The sequence below is a fragment of the Armigeres subalbatus genome, chromosome 3 (genome assembly GCF_024139115.2).
Source record: "Armigeres subalbatus isolate Guangzhou_Male chromosome 3, GZ_Asu_2, whole genome shotgun sequence".
NCBI lineage: Eukaryota > Metazoa > Arthropoda > Insecta > Diptera > Culicidae > Armigeres > Armigeres subalbatus.
In genome coordinates, this window is record NC_085141.1 from 429983121 (window position 1) to 429995259 (window position 12139).

The following is a 12139-nucleotide window of genomic DNA, read 5'->3' on the forward strand; positions in this document are numbered from 1 at the left end:
GAAGTCCAATTTTCTACGTTCGGCATCGTACCCTGGGCAATTGACTATTATATGTTTGATAGTTAGAACTTGGTTGCATTTTGATCATTTTGGTGGGTCTGTTTTATCCAAAATATATGCGTGAGTTAGATGTGTGGCCTATTCGTATCCTAGTAAGTACGATGTCGTCTCTGCGATTTCCTGTGAATACCTCTCTGTATGGAATGATTGTGTTTTTGCATTCCCTTAGTTTGTTGTCTCGGATAGATTCCCATTCCATTTGCCATTTTTTGGTCATATTGGATTTGATGATCGTTGTTCACCGCAACAGCCCTGCGTATCAGCTATCCCCACTGCAATCCAACCTCGTTAATCTAACGATTAAGAGCAGTCGAATGCCAGATATGATGTGTATGAAGATGGTAGGAGATTATATAGGTATAAGTAAAAATAGATCTGATTTGTTTTGATTGCTAAAATTGGAAACTATATTTGAAAGGTAAAATGAAATAAAACTTAGCATAAATAATATTAACAAGATCTTATTAACAGAAGAGTAATTCTATACTCTGTTGCGGTTGGCTAAGTATTGAATTTTAATAACGAAGACCTAAAATTGTAAGTAAATAATACCAGCTAAAACAGCTTGAATTGCAATGAGAATAAAATTTATGTTTATAGCTTTAAGCTGATCACTACAGAATCACGCGAGTTTTCTGCTAGAAGACCTCCGGAATATTTCCCCGCAACAGATCTTAAAGAATTTTAGACAATTTGACTATCGATTAAATGCCGAATGTAAGACAAACCCGATCACGGACGAGGGCACAGCAGGAAAATGCTAACCTCACTCCGAGGAATGTTGATCGGATGTTCAGTAAATCTTCGAAAAATGATTTTATCCCATCTATAGTCGATGAGGGTGAAGGTGAGTCGCATGACTGTGCTGTTTGCGATCGAGCTAACAATTCTGAGCGGTACATGGTTCAATGCCAAAGCTGTAACCGTTGGTACCACTTAACCTATGCTAATGTCAACACGTCCGCGGTACGATCTTCAAGCTTTGTATGTGTGGTGTGCAACCGAGGGGGGGGGGTCTCGAGAACCAGCATCAAGTCTAATCAGTGGAGTTTCAAGCACATCCAGTACTCGCAAGGCCAGAATGAATCGTGAGCTGCAGCGTTTAGAAGAGGAGAAAAGGCTACCCGACGACTTGGAAAGGGAGCGGATTGAGAAAGAAAGGGCTTTGAACGAGAGGGAGCTTCGTGAGAAGCTAGAGCGTGGTAGGCAGTTTATCGCTCGAAAACATGATCTTCTGAATCAGCAGGAGGATGAAGAAGGAAAGAGTGTACGCAGTATGCGGAACAGTCAACGAAGTGCACTACGAACGGAGGATTGGGTAAGGCAGACGGAATCAGTGGATTGTGAGTTTTCCGTCCAGGGAGCCGCTGAACAGGCGCCTGTGTCAACGTCTGTGAATGCCAATCACCACGAAGGAGCATGTCTAGAAATCCCGCAGGAAGCAGTACATCCTTCTTCAACGCCAGTGAAGGTTATTTCATCCGTGGTTTCATTACCAATCTGTCAGAAAGGGATAGCGCTGGGATCAGAGGTGATATCGATCCCACGGACCTTGGGAAGCATTACAATCGATGATGAATCAGACGAGACTCCAGAAGGCGCCGTCGGTGGGGATGTGCGTGGTCATGGAGAAAAGAAAATTACGTCAGATTTGCCGCTCGTGGATCTTCAGCCATACGCAGATTTACTAAAGGTTGAAGAATTAACGTCGCTTGGTCCAACCACGGACGCAAGATCAAACGTAAATCGATTTGGCGCCCACTGTTACAAACGTTGGAGTGTGGAAACTGGTGCTCTCCGAAAGCAGAATGTTTTACAATTGCAAAAGCGAACTGAATCAGAGCGTGAGACCATTCAAGATCTATTGGCGAAACATGAGTTGGACATCGATACGAGACGCAAGCGGGAGATAGATCTAGTGAACCGGATTAAGTGTTTGCAGCTGCAACACACGGGAGAATTGAGATCGGTTCATGAATCAGGAACAGTGTTGCGAGCTCAACTTGAACAGATAGATCGGGAGCGACGAAGTTTCAAAGAACAGGTTGAGACACTCTCGAGGCAACTCGTTGAAGAAAAGGGACAAAGATGTACTTCAGAAACAGATCTGCGAAACCAGCTAGAGCAACGGAACCGGGAATGCAAAGCGCTTCAGCTACAAATAGCGGAACTGGAAAGCGAAATTCAGGGCCTACGGACAGTGGAGCTGCAGCTGCTGTCTCAAATAGAAGCGAGTCGCCAGCGCGAAAATGACGTCATCCGTCAGCGGACTGAAATAGAAAAGGAATACTGGGAGTTGCACGAAGAAGTACAACAAATCATCAATCGGTACGAAGATCGGTCCGCAGGTAACAGTTCTTCCCCTCCGTTACCTCCTCCACCGGCTTCATGGTTAGAATCTTCTAATTCAACTAACATGGGAAGTTCCAATCAAGGCGACATAAACTTTCCCTTGCCTCCTCCTCCTCCACCGTTCTCGGCTGCAGGCATGCCAGGTAGTTTCCCGCAGTTGTCTACACAGGCTCTAGGCTTTGATTTTGCAAACGGTCAAGTTGGTCCATCTCCTCAACAACTAGCTGCTAGACAGGTAATCATTAAGGAGTTGCCAAATTTCTCGGGTGATCCAATCGATTGGCCGCTTTTCATTAGCAGCTTTCAACATTCAACAAATGCTTGCGGATACACTAACGCAGAAAACCTTCTGCGTTTGCAGCGTAGTTTGAAAGGGAGTGCAAAGGATGCCGTAAGCAGCTTTTTACTTCATCCGTCGACAGTGCCTCAAGTCGTGTCCACTCTACAGCAGTTGTTCGGCCGCCCGGAGCAAATCGTCAACAATATGATCGCAAAGGTTCGGGCAACCTGTAGGATCCCAGTAGCCATTGCTATATGAAGATCTATGACTAAATATGATTGTCAATAAACTAATCATTATTATCCAAACTACCAAGCGATCAAGACGTGTTTTCTCTCCTACATTTTGGCGACGAGGATCAATTGGAAAATTTATTTCGGAGCGATGGCTTGGCCAATGGTAGATATTCAAAATGATGTTTGCTGTCGGAAAAAAAAACGGACCACAAAGTTTTCCTGAGAGGAAAGGATACTTGGTACTCTGAGGAAAGATTTCTCGTTGAATTTTGACACTACTCTTAGGGATGAAGTACTCTTTAAGAAATAATGTTCTTTTTGGGGAACCCGGAGCCAGTGGTCAAGTCTATGAGACTGTAATATGAGTGAAATCTCAGAGTACAAGTGTGAAACCTCTTCACTGAATGTTTCGAATAAAATGCGAGATTGATAAAATCTCACGGGCCATGGTTGTAGGAGAGTGGTTGTGATCGTTGAAGTTGAAGAGGTCAGTTATTGATACTCTTATTTCAATGAGCCCTTCCTAAACACTCTGTGCAAGATACCAAGAAAGGTTGAGCAGGAGGAAAACCCGAAAGTCGTAAACATAACTTGTGTGGGTAGCTCCGTTGCATAATGATAATAATTTACGTCTACCGTTTCCTATCCTCGGTGGCATTTAACATTCCAAAACATTCCTAAAATAGGTGAACCATCTTATACCGCCGTTTGTCGAAGATGCAGAAGGCTCGACTGCATTACGGTGGGAGAAATGGCGAGAGCATTTCGATGCGTATTTGATGTGGAAGGATGTCGACGACCACGAAGAAAAATTCAAATCCTTGATGTTGTTCGGTGGTCCGGATGTCCGCAAAATAATATCAAAAATTCAAATTGATGAAGACCATGTTTTGGGAAATCGATATCAAATAGCGACGCGAATGCTCGACGAATATTTTGTCCCACGAATGTCGAAAGCGTATGAAAGGCAGAAGTTTCGTCAAATGCTACCGGGCTCAAACGAGAAACTTGACACTTTTATTATTCGACTGAAAAAACAAGCGACCTACTGTGATTTTGGTGACCAAACTGATAACATGCTAGTAGACCAGGTGATTGCTACAACGAAAAATATACAACTTTGACGTAAATTTCTGGAAAAAGATTATACGCTCGATCAGGTGCTAACCTTAGGGCGCACACACGAGTCTGTTGATCTGCAACTTGCTGCCTGGGATACCGCAACGAAATCAAAAATGGAACCTGCTGAACTCAAAACTGATCCTATTAATGAATCCATTCTTAAAGTCAACACCGGAAGAAAGTTTCATGCTCGTACAAGATGCACCCGATGTGACAACCAACACTCATCAAGCGATCCGACCTGTCCAGCGAAGATGCAGAAATGTCGAAGCTGTGGAGTAGTTGGACACTTTGCACGATGTTGTTTCCTAAAGAAGAAAAAGGCGAGGCCAACCGAAAACGCGGAAATCCCCAAGAAGAAACGATTCGTCCGTGAAGTACATGAAACTGTCCCAGAAAATAATGAAGATGATGTTTTCGACCTATTCCATCTTGGCGGTAAACGAACAGCTAAAATCGATGTTGGAGGAGTACCTGTGGCGTTTGTAATCGACACTGGTGCCGATGAAGATATTCTGAGTGAAGAGGATTGGCGTATCCTGAAAAACGTTGGATTCGAAGCATATACGATCAAAAAGGGTAGCAGCAAAACCTTCAACAGTTATGGCTCCAACAAACCGCTCACAGTGCTAGGAGAAGTTGAAACCGATGTGAAGTACGATGGCAAGACACGAAGAACTAAATTCTTCGTAATCCGTGATGGAAGGTGCTCGCTTCTCTCCGGAAATACAGCAGTCGAACTTGGATTGTTGAAGTTCCTCTTCGAAGTCAATGATGGTGCATTCCCTTGCATAAATGGTAAGCAATAGCTTTATTGTAATTATCCTTGAATAAACAATTATTAAACTGATTAGGAATTGAAGTATGCATTAAAATTGATAAAAAGGTTCCACCAGTCCGTCAGAGTTTGCGTAGAATTCCATTTCCACTTGAAGAGCTCACTTTGAACAAATTGAAAGAGCTAGAAAGTCAGGATATTATTGAACGGGTTAGCGAAGCCTCCGAATGGGTTTCACCCCTACTTGTGAAACGTAAAAGCTCAAAAGAAGTTCGCATTATAGTTGATCTTAGAGAGGCAAACAAAGCTGTGATTCGTGAGATGCATCCTTTACCAACTCTTGAACAGATGTCAAGGAAAATCGGGGGAAACAAATTGTTTACAAAGCTTGACATAAAACAGGCTTTTCATCAAGTTTTATTGAAAAAAGAGTGCCGATATATCACTACTTTCATTTCCCCAATTGGATTAATGAGGTATAAGCGGTTGATGTTTGGTTTATCGGCAGCTCCAGAACTATTCCAAAAAGTTATGGACATGATATTCGCAGATATGCCATGGCTTATAATATTCATTGACGACATATTAATACCTGCAAAAGACACGGAAGAATTGCGTATTCGAACTAAACTAGTTTACGAACGTCTTCGTCAATATAACATTTTGTTAAATTCGGATAAAGTAGAGACCTGCGTGGAAGAAACTGATTTCCTAGGGTACCACATTACTGGTCAAGGTATTTCAGTTTCACGTTCAAAATTAGAAGCAATTGAGAAAATGGAAAGACCAAAATCAGCTGAAGAATTACGAAGTGGGATTGATCAACTTTGTTCATCGCTATATTCCGAACTTAGCCACGATAACATACTCTCTTAATTTATTGACACGTAAAGGCACACCATTTGTTTGGGAAACAATACACCAAGAAAAATTCGATCTGATAAAGAATATCCTACTCAACGAAGACATACTCGGTTTCTATGACCCAAAGGACGATACGTACATTATTGCAGATGCTAGTCCAGTTGGACTTGGTGCCGTATTAGTACAAAAGAAATTATCTGGAGAATATCGTATTATTTGTTTTGCATCAAAAACTTTAACAAGTACTGAACAAAAGTATGCGCAAACCGAACGCGAAGCCCTAGCTCTCGTATGGGCATGCGAAAAGTTCCATTATTATCTATATGGAAAATATTTTTGGTTGGTCACCGACCATCATAAGTTTTCATTGGTTGCCATTTTTGGAGATAGATTAAAGCCTTCACCACGAATTGAAAGATGGAAACTACGGTTGATGGCTTATGATTATAAAGTCATGTATCGTCCTGGTAAAAACAATATAGCCGATCCATTGTCTCGGTTGTGTCAATCCATTCCAGACAGAGGGAATTGTTTCGATGAGGAATCGGAGAGAATCATCAGAGCTGTAGCTACCGATTCGTGCCCGATTTCAATAACCGTCGATGACATAATCGCTGCCACAAAAATGGACATAGAACTGCAAGAACTAATTAAATGGTTACCATTTCCACCGCGACGATGGCCCAAGACTTTACATAGATATAGGAAGATAAGTGATGGTCTGACTAGCGACGGTAGCTTACTTCTGAAGGACCAAAGAATCGTGATACCAAGGATTTTGCAGAACCGTATTTTACAGCTTGCACATAACCCTCACTTGGGTGCATCATCTATGAAACGAAGATTGAGATCAAAAGTATGGTGGACTCGCATGGATCAAATGGTAGATAGCTTTGTTCAAGACTGTACAGAATGTGTATTAGTGTCAGAGCCAAACACTGAACCAATATCAAGGATAGAAGTACCTAACAGGCCATGGGAAAAGGTAGCAGTTGATTTCACTGAAGTTATAGACGGACTGCATCTTCTAGTAATCACGGATTATTTTTCAAGATATCTTGAAACAGTAATCGTCACATCAATGACAGCAAAGAATACAGTGACTAAACTGCGTGAAGTTTTTGCAAGATTCGGTTACCCTGAAAACCTTGTTTGTGACAATGGACAGCCATTTTCTTCAGAAGAATTCTCAAATTTTTGTCGCTTGAACGGGATAACCATAAACCACACGGTACCATATGCCCCATTTCAAAATGGATTAGTTGAAAGGCAAAACCGCACATTACTCAAAACAATTCGGATCAGTGTCACAATGGGTCGAAACTGGAGAACAGACTTACAAGATTTCTTACACGCCTATCGTGCTACACCACACACAATTACGAACTATTCACCATCTGAACTTCACGCAGCGAAATTGTGTATGATTCAACTAATCAAAATTATTGTTGAGGTAATAATCAACCTATTGTTGAATTGAACAAAAAATATTGTTAAAACTACAATATTCTCTGTTTGAATTAACAAAATAATTATCATTTCAACAATATTTCTTTTTGATTTCAACTTGCATGAATTCCTATCAGTGTGTATATTTTAAGTGTACTTTTGATTACCGATCCATAGTGGCAAAAACAAAACGAAATTTAAACAGTTAAAAAACTACAGATTTTCTTTCCCGAGAGTTTTTCAATGGACGACAGGTGGAACATCAAATTTATTTCCCAAATATTTTTAATATAAATTAATTCTTCTTCCATTGTTTACAGAGGATTTATGAGAATAACGATGCCTGGCAGCATAAATCGACACCAACAATCATGGAGGACGTATGTTTTGGAACGGAATCATGTTACAGTGTGTTTATTATAGGCGGTATTCATATTTTGTAAAATTATGTTCAAGGTAGAATCAAATAAATTGCTGCAGCATGTATACTGAATGGTTTTATTACTGTTTATTTCTTTTGATTTATAAAAGGTAATTTTGGTAGAACAAGTTATTATTTCAACAATAATTATTGTTAAATCAATTACGTTTGTGTAATTGAATCAAAAGCATATTCATGATTGTTCCAACAATAATATTGTTGAAACAACAATCATGCAGCTCAAATCATGATTGTAGAAACAACAATATTCTGGATTGATTCAAAATGAAAATATTATTAGCCCTGAGCTAACAATATTTATTGTTGAATTCAAACCGAAATATTGTTGATTCTACAATATATTTTTCTGCGTGTTATGTTCGGCTGGAATATACGTGACAAAATACCAGGAAATCAGAGAAAAGTAAGCGTTAATCAAGCAAGGGAAAATGATAGATTAGCCAAGGAAAAGGGAAGAAATTACACAAATAAGAAACGACGGGCTAAGATGTCAAACATTGATGTTGGGGATACAGTTGTTGTCAAAAACTTAGTCAAAAAGAACAAACTAACACCTACATTCAATCCTCAACAATATTTGGTTACAAAGAGAGAAGGAACAAGATTGCATCTGCAGAATAAAGATACCGGAGTAGTCTGTAATAGGCATGTCAACCATGCGAAGAAAATAATTTGTCAGAATCCTCTTCTTAATCAAAACTCCCTGACTCAGAATTTTCTCCAAAATGGTATCTCAATTGAATCTATCATATCTTTTAAATTTAAAGAAATATTATTAATACGATCTATTGCAGATGGTCTAGATGTCGAAATCACAGCCACACCTCAATCAAACAAGGAGCAACAAAAGAACCGGACAGCAAATCAGAAACGATCTAGTGAAGCTCCAATAACAGAAGTGCAGAGAGCAACTGGAAGAATAAAACGGAAACCAGCTCATTTAGATGATTATAAACTATATAAATTATATTCAAACTAAATAATTATAATAAATATTAGGTAATGAAAAAAGGGAGAGAATGTAGGATCCCAGTAGCCATTGCTATATGAAGATCTATGACTAAATATGATTGTCAATAAACTAATCATTATTATCCAAACTACCAAGCGATCAAGACGTGTTTTCTCTCCTACACAACCCCTCCTCCAAAGCCCGATCGGATGGATACTCTAGTCAGCTTTGGATTGGTAGTACAAAATTTGTGCGGACACCTAAGAGCAGTTGGGCTTGAACAACACCTGTCAAACCCGATCCTACTCCAGGAGCTTGTTGAAAAGCTGCCAGCCACGGTGAAGTTCAGCTGGGCTCTCTACCAGGAACAAGTTCCGGTGGTGGATCTGAATGTGTTCAGTGCATATATGGCAAGAATATCTTCTGCCGCGAGCGGTGTTACACCACTTTCTAACATCCATCTGAAGGAAGAGCAAAACCGACAGAAGGAGAGATTGTTCGTCAATGCACATATGTCGACTAGACACAGAGAGAATCGTCTGGAAGAAACGGAGAAGTCTAAAACTCATGCCGGAATGCATAAAGCAAGGGATGGTGGTTTGAGCTAGAGATGGGCAAAACAGCTCATTGCAGTGAGCGGATCTGATCCGTTCAGCTCATTGAAAAGAGTCAGCTCCTTGGATCAGCTCTTCAGTTCTTTAATGCTACATATATTTAAAACATAATTGTTAATATTATCATTTTAATTATTGTTCAAAAATTTAAAAAAAAATATTCTTTCATTCATCATTCATCTATTTACCTCACTTTGAAATCTTTAAAATGTTAAGCAACAGTGAGGTAATAATTTCTATTGAAAAAGCCGACAATTTTAAACTAATAACATTTATTACGCTTTTTCTAACCGTCTAGTTTTGAAGTCTAAGAATTCATTTAGAACCATCACATTTATTTCTATACAAAAACTAACTCAACATTATTTTATATTCATAATTCTAATTGATAACGTTGATAACGTTTCTCAAATCAATAATTTGAATAATTCAGTCCCTAGTCTCTGATATGTATATGAACCATATCACGTGTCATAAGTTTTCTCTTCATAATCAGTAAATCAATGCCTTGTTTGCGCGCGCTTCTAACCCTTCTAACCATGCGTAGTTGACATTTTCATACAAGCGAGCCCATTCATCTATATTGGTTCCCGAAATGCGAGAGAAATAAAAACAAGAGAGTAAATAAAATACAGAGCACGGTGCTACAAACAAACCGAGTGCACATGTAGCAGTATGCTGGCGGGAAAACCCGTCGCAAGTAAATATCCGCTCCGTGCAAGACACAACTCCCAGTTCGGTTCGTTTGAACCACACGGTTCGCTCGCTAGCATCGGTCGCGACTGATCCGGATCGAGATCCGTGTCGCACGGATCTGAGCTGGTGGCGCAGCTCGCTTCCAAGTCACAGCAATTTCGAGCTGGACGACGACATGAGCGGAACTGAGAGTTGTTCGGATCTTCGGATCTTTGCTTGGTACGGTTCGTTCGCTACCGCACGACTAGGTATCTTTTGTGTGTCCGTTCGTAGCGCCGAGTATGTGGGTATGGGTTAAGAAATAGACGTCAAGCTAGATTATTTGCTTGTGTATTTCTTATTCCTCTCTGCAGCAGAAATGATTTCTGTTGCTTGGCTAGATGGTGCTGTCGCTTGGCTTGATGGTGCTTGAGGTGCAAATAATAGACGATCAGCACGTGCGCGGTACTGGACTAAAATGCTCATACAAGCTCGCTTGTGTCGTGTACCGCGAGCGTGGTATTTTCGTTTGTGCTGTACAAAATACAACAGCGCGCGTACTCGAGGGAGCTTCTCTAGGCGCGTGTTTGACAATGATTTAATCAATTTAAAGTGAGCTGCTGAGCTGGGCTTCTTTAAAAAAGATCCATGGCTCATCAGCTCAATGTAGGGAAGCGAATCTTTGGAACAGCTCCTGAGCGCTCCGCCCATCTCTAGTTTGAGCAATGCCAAATCATGTGCTATCTGCCGTGTCGAGGATCACCAAATAGGAAATTGTACGTCATTCAAGGGGCTAGATTTGGATGGCCGATGGAAAGCGGTAAAAGTGAATAAACTTTGTGCTCGGTGCCTTACATCACATACGAGGTGGCCATGCAAGGGAGAGGTGTGCGGGATAAATGATTGTCTGAAACGTCATCACCGTTTGCTGCATTTTGAGCCTCCTGAAACGTCTAAAACAACGAATGCGGTGGTTGCTGTACATCGTCAGTTATCATCATCCACACTATTTAGAATTCTTCCTGTCACACTATTCGGACCAAAGGGACAACTCGATACTTATGCATTCCTCGACGATGGATCATCGGTGACGCTCGTGGAGCGTTCAGTTGCAGATGCCATCGGAGTAAGCGGAGCACTGGAATCATTGAGAATCGAGTGGACTGGAGGGATTAACAAGACATTTGTCGAGGCTCAAGTCGTAACAATGGATATATCTGGAACAGAAGGGAGCAAGCGGTACAAAGCATCAGAAGTATACACAGTTGAAAACCTTGGTTTGCCGAGCCAGACTACTGACTACGCCGAGCTTTCATCACGATATACCCACCTCAGTAAACTTCCCGTAAAAAGCTTCAAGTCAGCTGTTCCGCAAATACTGATCGGTCAAAGCAATGCTCACTTACTCGCTACCTTGAAGCTGCGAGAGGGGAAATGGAACGAGCCGATTGCAACGAAGACAAGAATCGGATGGGCAGTGTGCGGCAGCCTCCAGAAACAACCAACGGGCACGTTGCACAAACAGTTTCACATGCTTGCGGAACCACCTATCGTGGACCTTCATGAGTACGTTCGCCACTTTTTCGACGTCGAGAGTTTGGGTGTGGCCATCGTGCCAAATGTGAAAGGCGTAGACGAGCAGCGTGCTTATAATATTTTGGAGGCAACAACGCGCCGGACGAACAGAGAAAAGTACGAAACGGGATTGCTCTGGAAACATGACTATGTTGAATTCCCGAACAGTCGACCGATGGCCGAACGACGCTTCAAAAGCCTAGAAAAGCGTTTAGCACGAAGTCCAGAACTTTATGACAGCGTTCGCCGGCAAATTTCCGAGTTTAAGTCCAAAGGTTACATACACGTAGCATCTGAAGAAGAAATCAAATCATTTGATCTGAGGCGTATGTGGTTCTTGCCAATTGGCGTCGTTATTAATGACAAGAAGCCAGGAAAGGTTAGAATTATCTGGGACGCAGCGGCGAAAGTGGACGGCGTGTCGTTGAATTCTATGCTGCTCAAAGGTCCGGATCTCCTAACGCCATTATTGTCGGTAATGTTCCCTTACCGAGAACGCCAAGTGGCAGTTTCAGCGGATATTAAAGAAATGTTCCTTCAAATTTTAATCCGCGAAAAAGACCGCAGTGCTCTACTGTTCCCGTACCGAGATTCCCCAGATCTACCGATGAGCATCATGGTATCCGACGTGGCGATCTTCGGAGCAGCATGTTCCCCAGCGCACTCTCAGTATATAAAGAACATGAACGCGACAGAGCAAGAAGTGGAGCTTCCACGTGGAGCAGCGGCAGTGAAGAAGC

At 41.5% G+C, this 12139-nt stretch overlaps 1 protein-coding gene and 1 long non-coding RNA gene across 2 annotated transcripts; both read left to right on the forward strand.

Annotated features, from left to right (window-relative positions):
* Nucleotides 1-3468: 3468 nt before the first annotated feature.
* On the forward strand, nt 3469-8562 carry LOC134223156 (uncharacterized). The gene is made up of 2 exons (XM_062702295.1): nt 3469-4848; nt 8378-8562. The coding sequence occupies exons 1-2, from the start codon at nt 4164-4166 to the stop codon at nt 8560-8562; spliced, it is 870 nt and encodes a 289-aa protein (XP_062558279.1). The 5' UTR covers nt 3469-4163.
* On the forward strand, nt 7291-7639 carry LOC134224505 (uncharacterized). Its single transcript, XR_009982964.1, has 2 exons — nt 7291-7395; nt 7462-7639. It is a non-coding gene; the product is annotated as an uncharacterized LOC134224505 (long non-coding RNA).
* Nucleotides 8563-12139: the final 3577 nt, after the last annotated feature.